This window comes from Hemibagrus wyckioides, linkage group LG15, assembly GCF_019097595.1.
Source record: "Hemibagrus wyckioides isolate EC202008001 linkage group LG15, SWU_Hwy_1.0, whole genome shotgun sequence".
NCBI classification, from domain to species: Eukaryota; Metazoa; Chordata; class Actinopteri; order Siluriformes; family Bagridae; genus Hemibagrus; species Hemibagrus wyckioides.
The window spans coordinates 8,574,474-8,600,349 of record NC_080724.1 but is presented as its reverse complement, the minus strand read 5'-3'; the positions used below and the strand labels follow the sequence as shown (position 1 = coordinate 8,600,349).

At 42.1% G+C, this 25,876-nt stretch overlaps 1 protein-coding gene across 3 annotated transcripts in view; it reads left to right on the top strand.

Moving 5' to 3' along the window:
* Nucleotides 1-25,876, top strand: part of magi3a (membrane associated guanylate kinase, WW and PDZ domain containing 3a) — a 146,778-nt gene that overhangs the window by 98,750 nt on the left and 22,152 nt on the right. For all 3 annotated transcript variants that reach the window (XM_058410535.1, XM_058410534.1, XM_058410537.1), the window contains 5 exons: nucleotides 808-976; nucleotides 3,045-3,124; nucleotides 6,379-6,436; nucleotides 10,436-10,539; nucleotides 20,116-20,307. In XM_058410535.1, coding sequence (XP_058266518.1) covers nucleotides 808-976; nucleotides 3,045-3,124; nucleotides 6,379-6,436; nucleotides 10,436-10,539; nucleotides 20,116-20,307 — 603 coding nt within the window. The remainder of the gene's footprint in view (nucleotides 1-807; nucleotides 977-3,044; nucleotides 3,125-6,378; nucleotides 6,437-10,435; nucleotides 10,540-20,115; nucleotides 20,308-25,876) is intronic.

Genomic DNA, 25,876 nt, shown 5'->3' with positions numbered 1-25,876 from the left:
CTTTCTTATGTGCTTGCATAAGTTCACAAGTTCGTCTCCAGTTAGACATTTTGGCTTTTGTTTTTTTGTTTTTTTGTTGCCAGTTTTTGATGCTCGTGGTCATGTGGGGAAATTTGCATCCAGTGGATCTGCCCATATGGCCAGGGCAGACAATAACACACACATTCATTCTCTCTCTGTCTGTCTGTCTGTCTCTCTCTCTCTCTCTCTCTCTCTCTCTCTCTCTCTCTCTCTCTCTCTCTCTCTCTGTCTGTCTGTCTGTGTCTCTCTCTGTGTCTGTCTCTCACTCACTCACTCTATCTCTCTCTCTGTCTCTCTCTCTTGCTCACTCTGTGTCTGTCTATTTCTATGTCTCTCTCTCTCTCTCTCTCTCTCACTCTCTCTCACTCTCTCTCTCTCTGTCTGTCTATCTGTCTGTGTCTCACTCTGTCTGTCTCTCTCTCTGTGTCTGTCGATTTCTCTCTCTGTCAGTCTCTCTGACTCATGTACTTTGTCTCTTTCTCTACGTCTGTCTGTCTCTCTCTCTCCTTCTCTCTCTCTCTCGCTCTCGATCTCTCTCTCTCTCTCTGTGTCCTCCTAGACAAATCTAGGTGAGTTTTTTGCGGAAGCACTGGACAGCTCTGCGCTCACCTGGAACGCCTCCTGCCATGCAAATCCACTTCTCTCTCTCTCTCTCTCTTTACCCATGCACTAACAGACTTCATATGAGAGAGTACTGCTTAGTGTAGCGATGCATTGTGAACCTGCATTATCTCAACCATCCAAACTTTCCCTCTCCCTCTTTTCCTGTTATACGTCCGGGTGCAGAACATAAGGAAGGCGCTGACTGGAGGAAGACCGTACCGAGCTACACACAGCCCGGCAGTGCCATGGACCTCGGGGCCTGGAGCATGCTGCCCGGGGACGAGAGCCAGGAGGCGCTGCCTAAGAATTGGGAGATGGCCTACACTGAGACTGGCATGGTCTACTTCATAGAGTAAGTTCGCCAGATCAGTGTGCATGCCTGAAAACTGCTTTACTATGGAAGTCTTTGAAATGTTGATAGTATATGGGTGAGCCAGTAACACGTTTTGAATGAACAGCAGCCAAAAACAAAGCGAAAAAACATTTTTTTAAAGTTTTTGATGCTTTCCACATGCAGCTAGTTCTCTGCAATTAACTGTATAGACTTGCTTCCAGTAAATAATCAGTAATCTAGCATTACCCCGATACCTTGATTTAACATTTCCTCATCTTATCCTGTTGCCAAAATTCTGCTTCCGTCATCTGCCTTCTAATTTGCAAAAGTGTAAATAAAAACGTCTGCTTCAGCAAGCGGGTTTCACTTCCGTGCTGCTCAGTCACACAGCTTATTTCACTTACCTGCGCCGGGCTAAATATAGACAAAGCCATAAATATCCGCTTTATAAATAGGGCGGGGTGTGCGGAGACGAGCCACGGGGCTGTGCTGAGAAGGACCGATGTTGACAGACCTGTGGCAGCACGAAGTTGAGACGTGTTTTACATGATACCTGGGGCCAATGCAAATGACAGACAAGGAAGAATACAGAGGCGGCATGGAAAGGTCGCGCTGGCTGTCAAAAACATATGGGATTTCTTTTCTAAGAAAGAAAAGAGCACACAGCTGACTCTGTGTTGCGTCATAGGAAATATAGAACAACATCTGGCCAGGGGTGTTTAATGTGTTTTGCACATTATAAGACTACACAGCATATCATGTGAGGAAGAAAACATAACTAGGAACGATATGATATTTGATAATTAGTGAAGTTGCTTATTTTCCACTTAAGGGCGTTTATCGTCCTCTCACACAAAAGCAATATGCCAGCAGTTAAATTTTTTTATTCATTTAAAAAAAAATTATTCCCCTCCTTCTTTCCCCAGTTTATTATATTACATGTAATGTTGTGAATCATCTCCAAGTGAGTTCCTGTTATGATTTACAGCAGGAATAAAGAGCTGTTGCTTCACCAGCCTCTCTTTCTTCCTTCTCTCGATAATTAGTTAATGCAGCTTGATATGTCCTCAGTCCTAAAGACTTTCCCATGGAGATAAACATAATTTGTTATTAAAGTGCTGACACTGGAGACTCCTTACTCTTATTATTACTTCACCATAGAACCGATTGTCCATTGGTCTTGTGTTTAAGTCTATTTTTTTAGTCTAGATTTTGCCAAATGAATAGAACAAACCCGAATTAGAGCCAGAACTACAGTCAGAGCTGCTGTTATAGAAAATGAATGACCACTTTCTAACCAATCAGAATGGAGAATTCATCAGCACTGTGAATAATGCCGTTTTCTAATCTGGCTTACATCTGTATTTATTACATTATGAACAGTTTTAACCCTTTCTTTAACCTGTATATCCTTTTTTTCCTCTAGACTCCGTCTGTGTATTAATAATTTATAGCAATTAATTATGCTCACATTAAGCTTGGCATGCCACACCAGAGTACCAGCGCTTTATAATATATGTTTAAAGCATAGTGCAGCTAAGCTGTGTGGCAGTGTAATTGTTTATATGCACATGTTTTTGGTTCACAACATGCAGCTTCAATCTGTATAGCTGTGGGGAAAAATATAGATAAAAAAAAATAAAACAAAAAATTCTGCCTCACTCTGACTCGATCCCCATGATGGTAGAAATTAATATTCTGTTCTCCTTTCCCATTGGGCCTTAAAGGCTGAAGCTTTTACTGCTCGCTAGTGAAGAAAGCTCTACACCTGTCACGCTCAGTTGATATTTCAAAGTCGTTTCTTTCTAATCAGACACCTTTCCCCCGAGGAATCCTGTTTGAAGCGCTGCCTCTTTAAACAAGTGCTTTGAGGGAGTTTTTTAATACATCTGGGGAGTCTGGGTGGATAATAGTGAATCCAAGCTTTGACCACTGTATTGATGGTGGTACTTGTTTTCTTGTGGCTGGGAAAACACAAATAAAATATTATGATATTTATGTAAGCAAGTGTAAACATAATGCTAATGCTGGGCTGCTGTTATAGAATTATGAGAAGGTTTTCCCTGTTTTTTTTCCCCTTCTGCAGTCATAACACAAAGACTACAACCTGGCTGGATCCACGGCTGGCCAAGAAAGCTAAACCCCCTGAGAAGTGTGACGAAGGAGGTGAGATGAGTTGCCTTCTACCATGCGCACACACACACACACACACACACACACACACACACAGGCACTAGGGGTTGCACAACCTTCCCTAGCTGACTAGGAATTATAAAAAAATAGTTGGCCAGTCATCATTTCCATAGTTGTAGGAAGAAAACTGATTCAGGACATCGCCAGTGGCTGTTTTAACAGCCTCCAACCTTAAACCTTCAAACATCCTCCACCCTCCAAATAACCTTAAACCTCCAAACATCCTCCACCCTCCCCATAACCTTAAACCTCCAAGCAACCTCCACCCTCCAGACAACCTCCAAACAACCTGTCCTCCACCCTCCAAATGACCTCCAAACATCCTCAACCTCCAAACAACCTCCAACCCCCAAACATCCTCAACCTCCAAACAACCTCCAACCCCCAAACATCTACCACCCTTCAAACCACCTTAAACCTCCAAACATCTTCCAACTTTCAAACCACCTTAAACCTCCAAACAACCTTCAACCTCCAAACAACCTCCATCCTCCAAATAACCTTAAACCTCCAAACATCCTTCAACCTCCAAACATCGTCCACCCCACAAATAACCTTAAACCTCCAAACATCCTCCACCCCACAAATACCCATAAGCCTCCAAACATCCTCCACCCTCCAAACAACCTTAAACCTACAACTTCCACACTCCAACCTCCAAACATCCTCCACACTTCAAACAACCTTAAACCTCCAAAAATTCTCCAACCTCTAAACAACCTCCAAACAACCTCCATACTCCAAAAAACCTTAAATCTCCACCATCAATCCGCACTTTATTGTTGTAAAATAATAAAGCTCCACGTGATGTTAATATGTGTCATCACGTAGACGAGCTGACAAATCCGGCTCAGGTGAAATTGTTGATTCTGAAATGGATTATACAGCATGAGTGCTCATGCTTTTCAACAGAGCTTTTATTGTAGCTTACTGACTGAACTTGTTTGGATGTTAGATGCAAGATGTTTCATCTACAGCAGCGTCTGGGAAGTTTCTCCAAGCTGAAAAATGACCCGGGTTTTGAACCGTCCTCAAAAACATCCAAAAAACAATTCTTTTTAAATGTCCAACAAAAATAACTGGGGCAGGAATTCCTTTGGGAATAAAACAGTCTTGCCACACTTCTCTACACTTCATCCAAAGTGATCTGAAAGCGATATCATTTTATTACTGCCAAAAAAAAAAGCATAGTCTTGCACAGTGTGACCGTAGAACCAACTCAGTCACTTTCAAATATTTGCAAATTTGCAAATGAAAAAGCACATTTATCCTGCTTATTTATTACCGTCTGCCTTCATTCATTTACCATCTGCCCCACTTTTTTTCCCCCATCGTCTCAACTAGTCAACATCCCGGCATCAACAACTAGTAAATATACATTTCCCTCCAAAAATATTAAAACAACAAGCCAAATTCGATAGTTTTTGCTGTAGATTGAAGGTGTTTGGGTTTGAGATGGAAAGACTGACTGACAAGTGTTGCATGTTACCCAGGTGAGTTTTCTTAGATTGATTGTTTAAACAAAAAAATATAGGTTTGAACATCTATTCTTTAGCTGTCAGTTTCACCCGTAAAGACTGCATTTGTTAAGGATAAGCTAACGTGAAGTTCGGAGCGCTCTCTGTGGGAGAAAAGACGAAGCCATTTTGAAGCTGAGAAAAGAGGAAAAAAGAATCAGAGGTATCGCATAAACACTGGGCATAGCCAATACAACACTTTAGAGTCTCCTGAAAAAGAAAGAAACCACCGGTGTACTGAGCAACAGACCCCAGGTCTGCTGAGGTAAACAACAACAGATGATGACGGTAACATTGTGAGAGTTGTAAAGAAAAAAACAACACAATCAGTGACATCACAACGTCCAAACTACAAACAATATCCACCCTCCCATCTATGAACAGTCTCCACCCTCCCATCTACAAACAACCTCCAGCCTATAAACAGTCTCCAACCTCCAACTTACAAACAACCTCCAAACAGCCTCCACCCTCCAACCTGCAAACAACCTCCAACCTACAAATAGCCTCCAACTTACAAACAACCTCCAAACAGCCTCCACCCTCCAACCTGCAAACAACCTCCAACCTACAAATAGCCTCCAACCTGCAAACAACCTCCAACCTCCAAATAGCCTCCACCCTCTAACCTGCAAACAACCTACAAATAGCCTCCACCCTCAAAGCAGCCTCTTCCCTCCAACCTCCAAACAGCCTCCACCCTCCAACCTGCAAACAACCTCCAACCTCCAAATAGCCTCCACCCTCTAACCTGCAAACAACCTCCAACCTCCAAATAGCCTCCACCCTCTAACCTGCAAACAACCTACAAATAGCCTCCACCCTCAAAGCAGCCTCTTCCCTCCAACCTCCAAACAGCCTCCACCCTCCAAGCAGCCTCTTCCCTCCAACCTACAAACCATCTCCAACTTACAAACAGCCTCCACTCTCCAACCTACAAACAACCTCCAAACAGCCTCCACCCTTCAAACCATCTCCAACCTCCAAACTGCCTCCACCCTCCAAACTGCAAACCAATTCCAACCTACAAACAACATCCAAAAGCTGAAATCCTGAACTCTTGTTTCATATCCTCCTTTTGACTAGTTTGAATAGTCTATGTAAACAATGCTTTCCCAGGTTAAGTTATGCTATAAGCATCACGTGTGCGCACACATACACACACACACACACACACACACACACACACACACAGGCAAACACAGACACAATACCCCCCACCTCCAAAAAAAAAAAAAAAAAGCTGAGCATCGTCTTCGTTTTCTTCACACACATTTAAAGTCAAACGGACAGGCAAGTGGGCGAACGTGACACTCGCGCTGTCTCACTTTGCTAATGGCTGTGTAGTGCAGACTCTAGAGCTTATCAGCGTGCCATCTAGCCCCGCCAATTCTTACACTGTTCTTGTGTGAAGAGTGTGCATGTCTCACAGTGTCTCACACTCTTTTCTTTTTTTTTTTACTCTCGCAACACAGGCAAATAAAACTGATGACTCTCCCTAGCTCATGTCCAGATCTTAATCAGCAACCTGGCCGATTTATTAGCCCTGCCTTATTTTTCCCCTCTGTTTTTTTTTACTGCTTCTGCTCATACACACAGGCGCTGGGATTTTTGACTCGCTCAGATAAAGCCTTGTTGCAGAACGCTTCAGTGATCTGACGTGGGAGTCTGGTTTGGTTGATGCTCATGTGTCTTCCTGTTCCTCCACAGAGCTGCCGTACGGCTGGGAGAAGATCGAGGACCCGCAGTATGGCACCTACTTCGTGGAGTAAGTTAATGGGATTACATTTCATTTGTCTGAACCAGTTTCCTCATAACATTTCTGACCTGTTTTTGTATCTATAGTGGGGGTCAGAATGCTTCATAATGATCGAAATAGGATTTCTGAAGTGCGCGTGAATTGAATGGGAGTAATCTGACTTAATATTTGAGACATAATCTGAGATCAGAGCTGAGGCCATGAGGATTTTAATTGTGTGCAGCTCATGTGATCACACGCTGGGCGAAGAAATTTGCTCAGGAAGAACCGATTTCTTGTCAAGGGCAAGCTTTCTTCTTTCTTTCTTTTTTGCGCTCTCTCTCTCTCTCTCTCTCTCTCTCTCTCTCTCTCTCTCTCTCTCTCTCTTTACTTTTTTCCTTTCCTTCCTTCCTTCCTTTCTTTCTTATTACTTTCTTTCTTTCTCACTTCCTTATTTACTTCCTTCCTTCCTTCTTTCCTTCCTTCTCCTTCCTTCTGTCCTTCCATCCTTATTTACTTTCTTCCTTCCTTATTTACTTTCTCTCTCCCTTCCTTCCACCCTCCCTTATTTACTTTCTTTCTCCCTTCCTTCCTTCCTTCCTTCCTTCCTTCCACCCTCCCTTTCTTTCTTTCTTTCTTTCTTTCTTTCTTTCTTTCTTTCTTTCTTTCTTTCTTTCTTTCTTTCTTTCTTTCTTTCTTTTTTGCGCTCTCTCTCTCTCTCTCTTTACTTTTTTCCTTTCCTTCCTTTCTTTCTTATTACTTTCTTTCTCACTTCCTTATTTACTTCCTTCCTTCCTTCTTTCCTTCCTTCTGTCCTTCCATCCTTATTTACTTTCTTCCTTCCTTATTTACTTTCTCTCTCTCTCCCTTCCTTCCTTCCACCCTCCCTTTCTTTCTTTCTTTCTTTCTTTCTTTCTTTCTTTCTTTCTTTCTTTCTTTCTTTCTTTCTTTCTTTCTTTCTTTCTTTCTTTCTTTCTTTCTTTCTTTCTTTCTTTCTTTCTTTCTTTCTTTCTTTCTTTTCTTTCTTTCTCTCTCTCTCTCTCTCTCTCTCTCTCTCTTTCTTTCTTTCTTTCTTTCTTTCTTTCTCTCTCTCTCTCTCCCTCCCTCCCTCCCTCCCTCCTCTCTCTATATTAATACATTTAACTAGCTAACTTACATTACACTATGCTAGTTATCCTAGCTAGTTTGGTTTCTGGGCTGCAAAAACATGAGCCTGGGCTGAAACTCTGTCACTAGCTTAATAAATGTATCATTTAGACACGAAGGACTTCTTGTTTAAACACTAATGGATCCTGTTCAATATGTTGTAGATAGCATATATTTCTTCATACTTACCAGATGGCACGTTAGACTGAAAGGCTGCTAATAGATAACTGGCAGTGTGTGTGAGAGAGAGAGAGATTCCCAGCTCAGCTATAAATGAAAAAAGATATTTTATTTATTTCTAAATTCCTTTATTTTATCCAAACTAAAATCTTGCTTCAGACCCTAAAGGTCTTGCTGTGCTGAAGCTCTTCGAGAAGGATAAGCGATAACATTCAATAATAACAAACTGGCTGGTAGCAACTGATGCAATTCTAAAGTGTTTTTCATTTTAGTCAGTTGTAAAATCAGTTGTAAAGGTCATTTTTTTCCCTTTTTTCTTTTTCAGTGTTAAATATTTATTTTATTGTATTTTTTTTAATTAAAAATAGTTTCTAAATATATTTATTTGCTTTTTGTAAAAAATAAAATCCAAAAAGACATTTTTTTTTTCTTTTTCAGTCTTTAATATATTTTATTTACATTTTTTTAAATAAATGTATTTTTAATATAACTTATTTATTTTTGCTAAACATTTATTATGAATTTGTTTATTAATAATAAACACACGTACTGTTAGTTCTAAGAGATCTTGAGTTAGATGAGTTATACTAATCATTAAGGATTTAACAGATAAATAAGTTAACTAGGACTCGCTCCTGGAAGCCTGTGGGAGGAGGAAGAACCACGAGGTGTAGCACAGTCATGTCTGCCATACGAGTGCAAGAAAAAAACCCCAACTGAGCCAGTTTTATACAGCTAGGTCAATGTGACCGTTTTGTTCTAGTTTCTGTTTGAGGGAGAAAAGAAAAAACACCTGTTGTGAAAAAGTTCTAGGGCCCTGTTTCACCTGGCCTTAACATGCGCCCCAGTGATGGGATTGCAAGCGGACAGCCGAGACTCTTAGCCTTTCACACCTGGCTACGTGAGCGTCATCGCTGGATAAAAGGCTGCCATGCACGTTTATTTCCTCATTCTTCCACTGCCTTTATTTCCAGGCAGAAATATCTCTTAGAACGTTTTAATCACGTGGTCTGACGATAAAGCTGATGATGGTCTCGTCTGTCGTTGTCGTCTCGTCTCGTATCAAGACGACAGCAAAAGACGAGACCATCATCAGCTTTATCTTAGACGGGAGACGACGAATAAGTTCCAGCTCAGGCAATGACGCACTCGTTAACTCGGTCCATCAGTGCTTTCCGAGACTCGTTCCTGTTCACGCTAAAAATGCAACATGGACGCACGCATCCCAGATATGGTTTGAGTGATCGGAGGACAAACGTCTTCGAGGCACGTTTGACCCCAGAACTCAGAACTGCCCGCTTGTGATCCAATCAGCTAGGACACATGCTAATGCACGGTGTAAACAGAGCTTAATACAGAAAAGGTAAAATGAGGTGAGCTCTCTCTCGCTCTCTCTCTCTCCTGCTCTCTACGTCTCTCTACATTGAACATCTCTCGCTCTCGCTTCTCGCCTCGTATGTCTTTTCTCAGTCTTGAATAAGAAGGAGAGATGAGGGTGACTCATAGGCAATGCAACAAGGGCTCAGAAAGCTTGCTCGCTCACCCACACACACACACACATATACACACACACACACACTCGAGCATGCTGTTGGCTCAGCGCAGCATGGAGCTTCTGTCCATGTGCAGAGCAGTCACGACCCGACTTAAGACAAATCTACGTCACACCGATCAGCTGCTTGCTCTGTTAAACACACAGTGTGGAGGAGTTCGGCTTGGACTCTCGAACACGGACATAAGTCACAAGATGTTTTTGTTTAGTTTTTCTTTCTGTTGTACGATAATCAAACGCAAAAGATTAGTTGTGACCCAAAAGATTCGTCTCTGAATAAACACGTGCTTGTCACTTTATTATAGGAACTCATAAAGTGACTCATGCTCATTCACGCTCAGCCAAATCATGTGGAAGAATAAAACCATGCAGTTAACATTCACAACAAATTTTAGAATGGGGAAAATATCTGTAAAAAAATATGTGAGCAGTGACTTGGCTGGTCTTCTGAATTCTTGGGATTTTCACATACACGGAAAGGTTGTACAAAAACAGTGAGCAGCAGTTCTGAGGGTGATGAATAGCTCGTTGATGGCGCAGGGTCAGAGGAGAACGGTCAGAGTCGATAGTATCCACTCTGATAGTATCCACTCACCCATCTGTGAAGAGCCGAAAAATAACATCTCAGAAAGCACAATATGCTGAAGCTTAGAACTGCAGCAAGGTCCACAAATATACTGGATTAGGTTAGAAATGCAGATGTAGGTGGGATTTGTTTGTTTTTGTTTTTTAAATAAGTGGAATTGAAATGAAAAATTTTGCTGAAATGCTGTAGCTTTTCTTGTAGGTGAGGCAGAAGGCTTATAGATTCAGGTATGTAGTATATAATGCTGTAGAAAATGGGAAGTATTTGATCATGTGGGGCTTTTTATTCCCCCCCTAGGCTGCAGAATATATTGCCCTGAAAATAGAGGAAAAAATTTCCCAAGTGAAAAGAGCAATCTTATTCCTTCTTTACAATCAGTAGTAGGTTCTATAGAGAACTTAATTATCAGAATAAATGGACAAGACTTTCAGAGAAACCTGGATCTGTAGTCTGTAGTTTAGGGGAATTAGCATAGTTTTCTCATTTGCTGGTTCTGTAAAGCGTGACTTGCCACTTTGTTGTGAAAGATTGCTTCTCTTTAAGATGTGTCCTGTTCCCCCCGCAGCCACATCAATCAGAAGACGCAGTTCGAGAACCCTGTGAGGGAAGCCAAGAAGAAGCACATCCAGGAGGCGCCCGCAGTCAGCCAGCCAGGACTTCCGCCCTCGGGTAATGACCGGACGTCCGTCTTCTTACCTCGTGTGTCCGTGGCGTTCTTGTTTGTCTGTTGCTCTACAGCAGCCTGCGCCGTTTGTGTTCAGAAGAAACCAGTCTGCAGTGTCAGCGTAGAACGTGTCAATTACAGAAGTGCCAAAAGCACAAGTGTTTCACAGACACCCAATTATTTTTTTTTTCGGCGCGTACAAACGAGCAAACCGGATGCCGTCACGGGTTCTATCAAACATCCGTGCCTTTAACTAGCAGAGACAGAATTTTCAGTTCCGGCTCTACCTGTCGTCAGCATTTAATTCAAAGTTCCGTGAGCCTTCACGAGCTTTTTTCCAGTGTCTTGTTTTGATGGGTGCCAGGCGACTCCGAACCCGGTCCCAACCCTCTAAAAACCCCTCGCCTCACTATGCTTTCTCTTCACAGCCTGCTCTTTTTCACGATCCTCAAAGCCCATGGCGTTGTTTCGGCGCTGAAAATTGAGAGTGCAGTCGACTAATGCGAGAGCCTGAATCCTTCAGCCCTCATGCAGAGTTCCTTTGCTCAGTGCGAATATATATATACACATTGCGAAATATATATAAATAAATTCCACAAACTCCATCAAATGTATCGTCATCACTGGTGGATTTGTTCTGCTCCCAGTGAAAACTCTAGACACACTTTCGAATTTCTGTGCGTATGCACTTTTATCTTGAGCGAACACTCGTTTTTATTCTTATTGCAGCCGAAGATCCAGCAATTCATGAGACTGTGTCAGATCGTGTATCAGAACTGAGAATGTCTGAGTGGTGTGTGTGTGCGTGTGTGGGGATACACTCTAAGACTAGATTTTTGGTTATGCTACTATCAGAATTTTATACTTTCTATAATATTAAACAGAAACACTATTTCTCACAGTGTAAAGATTTCCCCGGTGCTGGTGCTTGGTGCTTGGTGGTGTTGCTGTGCGACTAGAAGTCATGAAAACTTCCAAAACTTCCAAGATTTTTTCACCTTATATGCTGCTTTTTCCAAAGTGTTTTGAAATTTCAATACCTGCAATTAAAATAGTGTATATTGTTCCATGATTTAATTTATCATAATGTTGATCTTCTGTTATCTTATTGCCCTAATGCCCCTCCCACCAAGACTGCCAGGTATGTGAGGAGTTTGCTCTCGTAGTGCTAAAATAAAACATGCGTAAAGATCTTAATTTTTTTTTTTTTTGAGATAAACTGTTAATTAGTGAAACTAACAATTAAACATTTACCAAATCTGTCATCCGAATCCATTCCACTTTTTTACAGAAGAGGAAAGTAAATTTGAACTGTGCAGATTAGGGCAATTTATAGAAGAAAAAAGAAGGCACTCGAGCTCATTCAAGCTTGTAATTAAAGCATTTTTTTTTATTATGGAACACTTTACATTTCCTCTAAACTGTTATACCTGCGATTCGCATGCCCTTGGTTTCTCACTCTTGTTTTTGCGGTATTGATTTTGCATTACACAAGCCTCCTCCGTGCTCTGCTGCTTTTCCCTCCTCTCAAACCCCGCAGCAGGTGTGTGGCGGTTGCAGCCTCTTCGCTATATAATGCTCCGTCCTCCGGGCGAGCGATATTAACACTTGCTGCTGCTTAGCTAGCAGTCTGATCATTATTACAGCCGACCGCTGCTGACCTCAAGCTCCAGAGGCAGCCTGGAGCTAATGTCATTCAGGACACACACACACACACACAGAGCAGAGGATGAAACAGTGAAGCTGATCATTCTTTCAAAGCACAGAATTTACTCGTCAGCTTAAAAATTGAATCTGCCAAGTTAACTAGATCAATTACAGCTAAATCCATTTACCATGAGATTTCCATTTATTCATTTATTTCTGTCTTTTTTCACTCTAGGCTGTAATTCCTATATACTTCACTTTTAATACTACATTAGTGTATTTGGCTTATGGCAGTTTAATAGGTTAGTGTTAAAGAGCCAGCTAATTATAATTAATGCCAGCCGAAGTTTCTCGCACTATGTACCAGGCCACACTATGCAAGCTGCCTAGTTTTATCGCGTAAACACACACGCGTAAACACACACGTAAACACACAGATGCAGACAGACAAAAATGTGAGCTGTTTAACAAGTGCTTTGCGTTTATTTTCAAACCTCAGAACAGGAACAAAGTAAATATCCCCCTCAAATAAATTTCAGTGTCCCAATATTCAGCCCTATTGAGTACATTTATCCCTCCAGTCAAACCAATCCATCTAACCCGTCCACCCAGTCCAATCTATCTAACCCATTAAATCCAATCCAACTACCCAACCTATGTCAGTCAAGCCCTCCATCCATTCATCCAATACAGCCAATCTGTCCATCCCAACCCATCTATGCAATCCATTTTTCCATCAATCCTAATCCATCTAAACCACCAACCAAATCATCCAATCTATCTTTCCCACTCATTCAAGCTATCCACCCTTCCATTCAACCCACCCAACCCACTTACCTGTCCAACCCATTCATCCAATCAACCTACCCATCCATCTATTCATCCATCCATCCCACTTATCTATCCAAACTACCTACTCATCCATCCATCTATCTCTACATTCAATCCAATCCATCTAACCCGTCCATCAATCTAATCCAATCTGATCTATCTAACCCATTAATTCTAATCCATCCACCCAACCAATCTGTCAGTCAAACACTCCATCCATTCATCCATCCATCCATCCATCCAACACAGCATATCCATCCATCCAACCCATTCATCCAGTCAACCTACCAATCCATCCATCCAACCCATCTACCTGATCCATCTAAACCATCTAACCTATCTAGCCAATCATCCAATCTATCTTTCTCACTCATTCAAGCCATCCACCATTCCATTCAACCCATACTTACCTGTCCAACCCATTCATCCAATCAACCCATCCATCCATCCATCCATCCATACATACATACACTATATTGTCAAAAGTATTCGCTCACCTGCCTTGACTCGCATATGAACTTAAGTGACATCCCATTCCTAATCCATAGGGTTCAATATGACGTCGGTCCACCCTTTGCAGCTATAACAGCTTCAACTCTTCTGGGAAGGCTGTTCACAAGGTTTAGGAGTGTGTTTATGGGAATTTTTGACCATTCTTCCAGAAGCGCATTTGTGAGGTCACACACTGATGTTGGACGAGAAGGCCTGGCTCTCAGTCTCCACTCTAATTCATCCCAAAGGTGTTGAGGTCAGGACTCTGTGCAGGCCAGTCAAGTTCATCCACACCAGACTCTGTCATCCATGTCTTTATGGACCTTGCTTTGTGCACTGGTGCACAGTCATGTTGGAAGAGGAAGGGGCCAGCTCCAAACTGTTCCCACAAAGTTGGGAGCATGGAATTGTCCAAAATGTCTTGGTATGCTGAAGCATTCAGAGTTCCTTTCACTGGAACTAAGGGGCCAAGCCCAGCTCCTGAAAAACAACCCCACACCATAATCTCCCCTCCACCAAACTTTACACTTGACACAATGCAGTCAGACAAGTACCGTTCTCCTGGCAACCACCACACCCAGACTCGTCCATCAGATTGCCAGATGGAGAAGCATGATTCGTCACTCCAGAGAACGCGTCTCCACCGCTCTAGAGTCCAGTGGCGGCGTGCTTTACACCACTGCATCCGACGCTTTGCATTGCACTTGGTGATGTATGGCTTGGATGCAGCTGCTCGGCCATGGAAACCCATTCCATGAAGCTCTCTGCACACTGTTCTTGAGCTAATCTGAAGGCCACAAGAAGTTTGGAGGTCTGTAGCGATTGACTCTGCAGAAAGTTGGCGACCTCTTCGCACTATGCGCCTCAGCATCCGCTGACCCCGCTCCGTCAGTTTACGTGGCCTACCACTTCGTGGCTGATTTGCTGTCGTTCCCAAACACTTCCACGTTCTTATAATACAGCTGACAGTTGACTCTGGAATATTTAGGAGCGAGGAAATTTCACGACTGGATTTGTTGCACAGGTGGCATCCTATCACAGTTCCACGCTGGAATTCACTGAGCTCCTGAGAGCGACCCATTCTTTCACAAATGTTTGTAAAAACAGTCTGCATGCCTAGGTGCTTGATTTTATACACCTGTGGCCATGGAAGTGATTGGAACACCTGATTCTGATTATTTGGATGGGTGAGCGAATACTTTTGGCAATATAGTGTACATACATTCCACTTATCTATCCAAACTACCTACTTATCCATCTATCCATCCATCAATCCATTAATCTATCCATTTCTCCATTCAATCCAATCCATCCATTGATCTAATCCAGTCTGATCTATCTAACCCAGGAGTGTCCAATCTTATCCACAAAGGGCCGGTGTGGATGCAGGTTTTCATTCCAACCAAGCAGAAGCCAGACCTGAGTCTATTGAAAGCCAAGATCAGTTGATTAAGCAGGTGGAATCAGGTGTGGCTCCTGCTAGATTGGAATGAAAACCTGCACCCACACCGGCCTTTTGTGGACAAGATTGGACATCCCTGATCTAACCCAATAAATCCAATCCATCCACCCAACCCATCTGTCAGTCAAACCCTCCATCCTTCCATCCATCCAACACAGCATGTCCATCCATCCAACCCATTCATCCAGTTAACCTACCAATCCATCCATCCATCCATCCAGCCCACATGATTATTTCATATATTTATAGGCAAAAAAACTGTTTTTTTAAGTCAAGGATGAACTCAAACACAAAATGTATTCAAAGAACCTACTTTAAGTTTCCATGTTGGAGCATATTAACAGTCATGGCCTCAGTCGGTTGATTTTGTTCCACTGCAGCTCTGCTGGACTGTAACGGATTATCATCAAGCGTATAAACCCAGCTACATTTCCCAGGCTTGAGAAACAGCAGTGTAACTCTTAATCGCCGTGTTCTCTACACTACGGCTACTGAAATGTCTCACTTATTGGCTTTGTTGTTTTGATTTGTGCTGTTTTGACAAGGCACCTCATATTTGACCTTCCCAACACATACACACACATGCACGCACACATGCGCGCACACACACACACACACACGCACACAGGCGGTGGTTTCATACTGGCACCTTTAATTACACACTGACATTTTATAATCAGCTCGCCTTGAGACAGACACACTCATTCTCTTTGTGATGAGTTAATCAAGTAGATGTAAACATCATTCTGTTCCTCTCTTCACTTTGACACACACACACACACCTCTTTCTCTCTCTCTCTCTCTCTCTCACTCACTTACACACACACACACACACACACACACAAACCTCTGTCTGTCTCTCTGTCTCTCTCTCTCACACACTCACACACACACAAACCTCTCTCTGTCTCTCTCTCTCTCTTTCATACACACACAAACCTCTCTCTCATACATACACACACAAACCTCTCTCTCTCTCTCACACACACACACACACTGACTCCTCATGCTTAAAATAGTTACTAAAATATTAGTATTTGATTTCATTTAAATATTAATTGCCCTTTAATTTTATATTGCTACAGAACTGTAGCACTGCATGTCATGTTATTTGATATATATATATATATATATATTATACAGTTAGAATAGCTAAATACAGAAAATGTCAAAACAAATAAATAAAGCACTTATTGAAAATAAATTAATTAGTAGAAAACAAATAGGAAATAACATTGAGTGTAAGCCTTCACACTACCTTTTTTTTTTTTTTTCTTCCCCCAAGCCTACAGCCTGTCAGTTGTTCATGATCCTGTGCTTCACAACTCATCTAGCAGCAGGGTCAAAAAAACGTAAAGGTCACCTTTAGTTGGCACACGCACGTTCTCCATTTTCCTTCATTTGTCTCTCTCATAGATACTGACATGTTTAAACGTGAGTCCATCACTGCCCTGTGTGTGTGTGTGTGTGTGTGTGTGTGTGTGTGTGCGCGTGATTTCACCATTCACCCAATACAAAAGACGAAAACGAGCGATTGCTCCCGCAGGACATGCAACGTACGCTCTACAAGCCACGAACACTATCAAATGCTTATCTGTAATGATTAATATTGCACATTGTTTCCCGCTGAGCGGTTTTTTGCCAAGAACGTTTGGAGACCAGATGAGTTTTGGCGTTCAGCGTGCTGATGTAGAGACGAGTTTATTTCGCACTCTGACTGGCTGCGAGCCAGACCTGCTCTCATATTAAATTAAGATGATGCACACGATGTTCAGCCAGCCATTATTTGGTGTGACGGCGTTTTCTAATAAATCCGACGTTATTCCGTTCGCAAAAGTCAGTCCACAGGGTGAGCGAGAGCGACAATCCGACAATAAAGCTACGAGGGATGACCCTAATTACGCGAGGACTCGTGTCTGGCATAAAAATGACATCTGCGTATACTGTGCTGTCCAGAAATATTGGCACCCTTTGTAGTAGAAAAGAGCTTTAAATAGTCTCCTGGTGGTCCAGTGGGAGGATCTCATGCTCCAGGCAGGGAACCACCCCAGACATTGAGGAGGTAACACTCAGTGCCGGTCCCAAGCCCGGATTGCCTCCGGAAGGGTATCCGGCGTAAAATCAGTGCCAAATCAAATATGTGAAAGAATAACATTGTGCTTTAAGTAATTATAATTGTACTAAAAGAATGCACAAATCTACACTATGGGCTAGAAAGAAATCAGCCCCCAAATAGGTGCCTATATATATATATATATATATATATATATATATATATATATATATATATATATATATATATATATATATATATATATATATATATATAGGCACCTATTTTATAGATTTATAGAGTGGCTCGTAAAACAGAAATATTGTAAGGAATTCATATTCTGCTGCTATTTAGGGTTTTTTATTGAGAATGTCTTGGTCATGTCTCAAGCCACAGTGGTGGTTAATATGAAGCTCACATGAAAGTAGACACTCAGTGCTTTAAGAATTTCTCTGAGTTTTTTTGAATATTTTTCAATATATTTTTGTAAAATATTCATAGAAAAGTTCCAAAAACAAAACGTGTGTGTATATATATATATATATATATATATATATATATATATATATATATATATATGCATATATATATGCATATATATATATATATATATATATGCATATATATATATGTATGCATATATATATATATATATATATATATGCATATATATATGCATATATATATGCATATATATTTTCCACACAAATGTTTCTATCTTTAAAGTAAATGTTGATATCAAACCCATTTCTGCTCTCTGAGACGTCCCAAGTGTTTGTTCATAAACATCTAAAACGTGAAGGTGTTTATCTTCAAACACTAAAATTCTGTGTAAGGTTATCCAACAGAGGGAAAAACACACGTCTCACACTGAGTCCTGACTTATTTTTTTTTTTATCAGACTCTCAGCCAAAAAGATCATTCATTTCTTTATACTGATTGAAAACGAAATAAAAAGGAACGTTAATGTAGTAGGGGGAAAAAGGGTTAATTGCAACTGCCATGACAAACTGAGAATTCATATTAATGCCTCTGATTGCATCTTTTTTTGTTTTTGGTTTTAATTTTTAGTTCTTGGAATCAATCTGAATTCCTGCTCATAATGGTCATGAAACGTTTATTCTTTCAGGACTGACAGAATTTCTTTCAAAGAAACCACACACTGACTTCAATGCACTTAGATAAAAGGTCAGTGCTCGTGTATTCCGCCTCGCAGGGCTTCTGAATCCACTTCCAAATTTTTTCTTTTTCTTTTTCCGTGTAAAGAGAAGCCATGATAAATTTGAAAGAGGGAAGCAGTAGGTGACAGTTCTGAACACGCACCCCCTTCCATTGTGGTTAATAACTCTATTCCACAAACTAGTGCTCCTGCCATGTGGACTGTGTCGGTGTCGGAAGGGAAAAGACGCCTATAACCGTGTATCACTGTAGATCATCAGACCCTGAGGTGAAATTGAATATCTTGAAGGATTCTTTGGTTTTTCTCTAGATTGTAAAGAAAAAGATTTTATTAAAGGGTTCTCTGGATATTTCTAGCTTTCAAACCAACGAATGCTTTGGCTGGGTTTATACTGGCAAGACGACTGCTGTGTATATCATTGATTTTTAAATGCACATAATGTACAGCGGTGGCACGGTGAGCCTTTACGGTTAGAACGTTGGCCTCACACCTCCAGCGTCCTGGGTTCGAGTCTCGCTCCTGCTCACTGTGTGTGTGGAGTTTGCATGTTCTCCCCGTGCTTGGTGGGTTTCCTCCGGGTGCTCCGGTTTCCTCCAACAGTCCAAAGACATGCTACTAGTCTGATTGGAGTCTCTAAATTGGCCGTAGTGTGTGATTGCGTGAGTGAATGAGATGGGTTGGCACTCTGTCCAGGGTGTATCCTGCCTTGATGCCCGATGACGCCTGTGATAGGCACAGACCCGAGGATAGATCGGATAAGCGGTACAGACAATGAAATGAAATGAAATAATGTACAGCATTATATGACCATAAACTGATCTACACTACGTGTCAAATTACTGTTACTTCTCTACAATTTTTTTTAATGCCATTACAATGATCAACCTATATCTGGAATTTTACCCCACAAACCAGCCCATTTTACGCACCAGTCTCCAGAAGCTTCTAGACGAGTACATGCTTTCAAAATGTTTCAAGACTTTGAGACAGCTCATGACGACAATAACGACGACGCCCGCCAAGGTTTAAAGACTAACCAGCAGAGCGTGTCCATGTGAGCGTGTCCATCAGACAAATACGTCCCAAATAGCAGCCGTAAAATCATTAAATATCTGATATCGCTTAGCCGCTGTGTCAGAACACACACGACTAAACACGTGTCCAAGTACCACGTGACCCTTGAGTAGGGTCTAGGAATTGAATATATACTGTTAGACTATATGTTCAGAATGCACAGTCACAGAAAAATACATCATCCAAATAATTACATTATTAGGAATTGTTCTATTCTATACTATTCGAAGCTTTCTGAGATAACGTATAATACTGAGAGAATAACAGCAGGATGTGTTTTTGTCATTATAATTTCCAGACGCCTTTCAAGCCTGCTCTTTTTTTTTTCCTTCTTCTTCTTCTTCTGCTTCCTCTTTTTTGCGCATCAGAGCAGTGTTGAGAGTCTGATCTCTGTGCAAGTATCCACCTACACATTAAACAAGCTGTAGCACCCTCATCATCCTCCCCGCTGGTGCAGCACTGGTTAACTAAATCTCAGAAGAGCACAGTGTCATTAACAAAAGCTATTACAGTATTTATTTAGCAGTCATTAATTAACGGTGATTAAGCTGAGCAGAACTATTCATATGCTGGTAATTAGTGATGGGGATGGAATAATGACTTTAATCTGCTCTGATATCTAGAGTCCTCCCACATTAGGTATGTCTTGCTGCAAGTGTGTGTCTATGTGGTGTACCTGTCTTTTCTTTCACTTCCTTTATCTGTGTGATTCTGTCTGTTTCTTCTTGCTCTGTCTTTTCTAGGTCATGCTTGTACCATGTATGTCTCTCACAGTTTTTCCTTCCTCTTGCTCTGTATTCTGTGTCTTGACCTCTCTCTCTCTCTCTCTCTCTCTCTCTCAGAGGATGGCTCTCTGAGGGGTTTCACACGTGACCCATCGCAGCTACATGGGACGATGTTGCGCACGGCCCTGAGGAAGAGCACGCAGGGTTTCGGCTTCACCATCATCGGCGGAGACAGACCAGACGAGTTCCTGCAGGTGAAGAACGTGTTGAGGGACGGCCCTGCAGCGCAAGACAACAAGATCACCCCTGGTGGGTTCACTTTATCATAAACAAACCAGAGATCAGAAACCTGGCTGCATTCCACAGGAAAAACAGAAAAATTAGATGACTCTGAGTGTAAAGAGAAGTTACTGGAGTTTACCTTTAGATATAAATGATTTAAGGGTATAATGTAAGTGCTGACATTTTGGTCTGGCAGTGTAGCCTTTTTGCTTTCAGTAAAGGAATTTACACTCAGACAGGGGGGTGGTGGTTTGGCAGTGAGGGGTATGGTGGTTCAGATTGGTGGGATGGGGGCTGGTATGTTTGTTTGGATGGGAGGGGGTGTGATCTGTTGGGATGGGGCAATGGTGGGTTGGATGGGGAGGTATGGTCTGTTGAAAGCGGTGGTAAGGTTGGTTGGATGGGGCGGACGTGGATCGGTATAGTGGATCGGACGGGGGTATCGTGGATTGGATAGGGGTGTGGTCTGTTGGGGGGAATAGTGTATTGGATAGGGTATGGTCTGTTGGGGGAGTATGGTGGATCGGATCTGGTATGGTCTGTTGGGGGGAACGGTGGATTGGATAGGGGTATGGTCTGTTGGGGGGTATGGTGGATTGCATAGGGTATGGTCTGTTGGGGGAGTATGGTGGATCAGATCTTGTATGGTCTGTTGTGGGATATGGTGGATTGGATGGGGGTATGGTCTGTAGGGGAATTTGGTGGATTGGATGGGGGTATAGTCCGTTGGGGGATTATTGTGGATTTGATGTGGGGGGGTGTTCTATTGGGGGAGTATGGTAGATTGGATGGGGGTATGGCCTGTTGAGGGTATGGTAGATTGAATGAGGGCATGGTCTGTTTGCGGGAGTGGTGGATTGAATGGGGGTATGGTCTGTTGAGGGGTATGGTGGATTGGAAGGGGGTATAGGCTTTTGGGGTGGTCTTTGGATGGGGGATATAGTTTGTTGGGACAGGGATATGATGGGTTTGGGGGGTATGAACAGCTCTGTGGATATCTGCAGTGTGTTGTCAGTGTCTCGGGTTTATTACTTTTTTTTCTGTACCAAATTACATACTTTTCCAATCTGATGCTCTGTGTGTGTGGAGTGCTGTCTTCAAGATGTTGCTACCCAGAAGCTTTGTAAATAACCCACCTGGGGTATCAACTGCAGTCACAATAACAGTAATAATAGAATTCAGAAGCTGTGTGTGTGAGAGCGAGAGAGAGAGAGAGAGAGTGACTCTGCCAGCACCAAGGGAACTGGCATTACAACAGAACTGCACTGGGCGATAATTGCGCAGCGCTAATGCTCACCGCTGTCCGTCACAAAGAGTGGAAATGAATGTCCTCTGCACAAGCTTCCGCAGGAGACTTCAGGCCACGCATCTAATTGAAATAATTACTAAAATCTAAAATTGATGCCACAGTAAAGCTAGCTGCTTTCTGTCTACTGACCACAAGAGAGCTCCCACGTGGCGATGTTCAGAGTGAGGATAGTCCTGAATTTCTGTGGCTAGACTGGGAGTTGCTGTTTTATCAAATATTTCATCTTGACGCAGTTCTTCTGGTGAATCTGATGTTGAGTTCTTGAATCAGAATGTGCACCTGATGGTTTATATGCATCAACTCACTCGTTGTAGTCATCGGCATACACAGAGATGTTCTGGGGGACGCACCACAGTGGTTTTACCTTAATAATAATAGATTTTGTATAATGAAAAAAACAACTGTTTTTAACAAAGAAAGAACGTCTAATGCTCCTGTGAAGGGTTTTGTAAGTTTCCAGACATGAGAGAGAGTCTTCTGGACAGAGGAGTTTACATTATGTGCTTTTATTTTTAAATTGACATTCTGCTGGGGTTTTTTGTCTACATTTTTTAATGTTGAGAGAGAGAGAGAAAGAGGCAGAGACGGAGAGATGCAGAGAAAGAGAAATGCAGAGAGAAAGAGGCAGAGAGAGAGATACAGAGAGAGAGAGTCTGCGAGTGAGAGAGGCAGTAAGAGAGAGATGCAGAGAGTCTGAGAGTGAGAAAGAGGCAGAGAGAGAGAGAGATGCAGAGAGAAAGTGGAAGTGGGAGAGATGCAGAAAGAAATAGGCAGAGAGAGAGATTCCGAGAGTGAGAAGATGCAGAGAGAGAGAGAGAAAGATGCAGAGAGAGAGAGAGAGAGGCAGAGAGATAGTCTGAGAGTGAAAGAGAGAGAGAGAGAGAAAAAGGCAGTGAGAGAGATGCAGAGAGAAAGAGAGAGTCCGAGAGCGTGAAAGAGAGAGACAGAGATGCAGAGAGACCGAGAGTGAGAAAGAGGCAGAGAGAGTCCGAGAGTGAGAAAGAGGCAGAGAGAGAGAGAGAGAGTAAGTAACAGGCTAGTGAGTGAGTAAATATTAATAACTGCTGTGACCAAACAGAAATGAACAAAGAGAAATAATTTGTTTCCACAACATGTCAGCAGTCCAAAATGGTGGACTAAAGCAGAGATGTGGAACAGAAGACGATGTTACTGAGTCAATATCAGGTGGAAAAAAACAGCTAAGACTGAATGATAAACTTTTTTTGATTATACATCATGTATCTTCCAGACTGTTCTTGAGGACAGCTCTGTACCTGAGGTGTTGTTGGTTGTGGTGTGGTGAGTAGGGGCAGATGACTGATTCCCACGTCGGTCCTTTAAGATGCCGTGATCCTCGGCACAGCCGCCAAGTTCTCACACTGGATATAGTGGAGCCGAAAAGGAACGTGCGATCAGCAAGTAGCAAGTGATAAGTTAGAAAGTTTTCACAGGTTCGCAGTCCTGAAAGCTTACACACTGCATTTATTTTTGTTTGACATCATACAGCGTCTTTAAAGTTTACTTGAGAAATGAGTTTTGTTTTTTTTTTCCTCTTTGCTACACCACATGATGTAGATTCTGCAGGGATGAGGTCACTTTGTAGACCAACCAGGAAGTGATCAGAAGCCTGGTTCCTTTGATAAAAAGCAGAAAGAAGGAAGAAAACATTGTGGAAAGGAAGCTGTGTGACCAGAGGAAGTTTATGATATAGGTTTTTGTCATCATGATAATCTTCATAAATGAATATAAGAGTTAATATAAAATGAATATTACTATAATATGACTTAGAAAGTTAGGCTATAAATGAGCTACACTGCAGTCACATGACTTCAATGTCACCACCACTAAACTGCAACACTTTCAATCTTCATTTAAAGAAATTATAACATCTCTGCTGATGAGATTATAAGAGTATGATTGTTTATATGAGGATAAACACACCGAGGCTGAAGTACATCCCCAACAATCTCTGTAGTCCCATTTAGCTACTTGTTAGCAAACGCCTTTTTCAAGCCATGTAAAAGCTTTAAAATATGACAAGTAGGGTACCACTGATTCCTTTTCATTTCAGCTTTCACATACACTATATTGCCAAAAGTTTTGGGACGTCTACCTTTACATGCACATGAATTTAATATGGAGTTGGCCCGCCCTTTGCAGCTATAACAACTCCAACTCTTCTGGGAACGCTTTCCACAAGGTTTAGAAGTGTGTTTATGGGAATTATTGACCATTCCACTAGAAACGCATTTGTGAGGTCAGGTACTGATGTTGGACAAGAAGGCCTGGCTCACAGTCTCCGCTCTAATTCATCCCAAAGGTGTTCTATGGGGTTGAGGTCAGGACTCCAAACTCACTCATCCATGTCTTTATGGACCTTGCTTTGTGCACTGGTGTGCAGTCATGCTGGAACAGGGAGCGGTCATCCCCAAACTGTTCCCACAAAGTTGGGAGCGTGAAATTGTCCAAAATATCTTGGTATGCTGAAGCATCAAGAGTTCCTTTCACTGGAACTAAGGGGCCGAGTCCAACACCTGAATTCAAGGATTTGGACGGGTGTCCCAAAACTTTTGGAATTTGGTCAAAAGTTCTATTCGGGAAAAAACATAGCTTTTGCCGCATCCGTTGACGATGTCGCTTACTCTGCTGTAGTCACCGGTTCGAACTAGGAGATGGAGTTGTAAGTGGTCAGTACAGATGAGTGGAGCCATGCACACAGTAAAAGTGCGGTTCTAGTGAGGATGAGAACCGTTTGAACACAACCAATCCGATTAGTGGAACCGGACTAACTGTTATATAACTGAGGAATAAAACACAACGATGCAGCATGCTGTTCTAGGAAAATAAACAACGAACAAAAGGGTGGTGGGATACCAGGTCAAAAGTTACTCATTTATATGAGTTAATGAACTACAATAAGGTACACAATGTATAAGTCTGCAAATAAAAAGCAGCTTATATATATATTCTATATATATATTGTAATAACAATTATATATATTGTTATATATATATATAGTTAAAATTTACCTTTTTGAGATTTCTTTTTATACCTATATATATATATATATATATATATATATATATATATATATATATATATATATATATATATATATATATATATACACTATATTGCCAAAAGTATTCGCTCACCTGCCTTGACTCGCATATGAACTTAAGTGACATCCCATTCCTAATCCATAGGGTTCAATATGACGTCGGTCGACCCTTTGCAGCTATAACAGCTTCAACTCTTCTGGGAAGGCTGTCCACAAGGTTTAGGAGTGTGTTTATGGGAATTTTTGACCATTCTTCCAGAAGCGCATTTGTGAGGTCACACACTGATGTTGGACGAGAAGGCCTGGCTCTCATTCTCCACTCTAATTCATCCCAAAGGTGTTCTATCGGGTTGAGGTCAGGACTCTGTGGAGGCCAGTCAAGTTCCTCCACACCAGACTCTGTCATCCATGTCTTTATGGACCTTGCTTTGTGCACTGGTGCACAGTCATGTTGGAACAGGAAGGGGCCAGCTCCAAACTGTTCCCACAAAGTTGGGAGCATGGAATTGTCCAAAATGTCTTGGTTTGCTGAAGCATTCAGAGTTCCTTTCACTGGAACTAAGGGGTCAAGCCCAGCTCCTGAAAAACAACCCCACACCATAATCCCCCTCCACCAAACTTTACACTTGGCACAATGCAGTCAGACAAGTACCGTTCTCCTGGCAACCGCCAAACCCAGACTCGTCCATCAGATTGCCAGATGGAGAAGCGCGATTCGTCACTCCAGAGAACGCGTCTCCACTGCTCTAGAGTCCAGTGGCGGCGTGCTTTACACCACTGCATCCGACGCTTTGCATTGCACTTGGTGATGTATGGCTTGGATGCAGCTGCTCGGCCATGGAAACCCATTCCATGAAGCTCTCTGCGCACTGTTCTTGAGCTAATCTGAAGGCCACATGAAGTTTGGAGGTCTGTAGCGATGGACTCTGCAGAAAGTTGGCGACCTCTTCGCACTATGCGCCTCAGCATCCGCTGACCCCGCTCCGTCAGTTTACGTGGCCTACCACTTCGTGGCTGAGTTGCTGTCGTTCCCAAACACTTCCACGTTCTTATAATACAGCTGACAGTTGACTCTGGAATATTTAGGAGCGAGGAAATTTCCACGAATTTCAGGTGGCATCCTATCACAGTTCCACGCTGGAATTCACTGAGCTCCTGAGAGCGACCCATTCTTTCACAAATGTTTGTAAAAACAGTCTGCATGCCTAGGTGCTTGATTTTATAC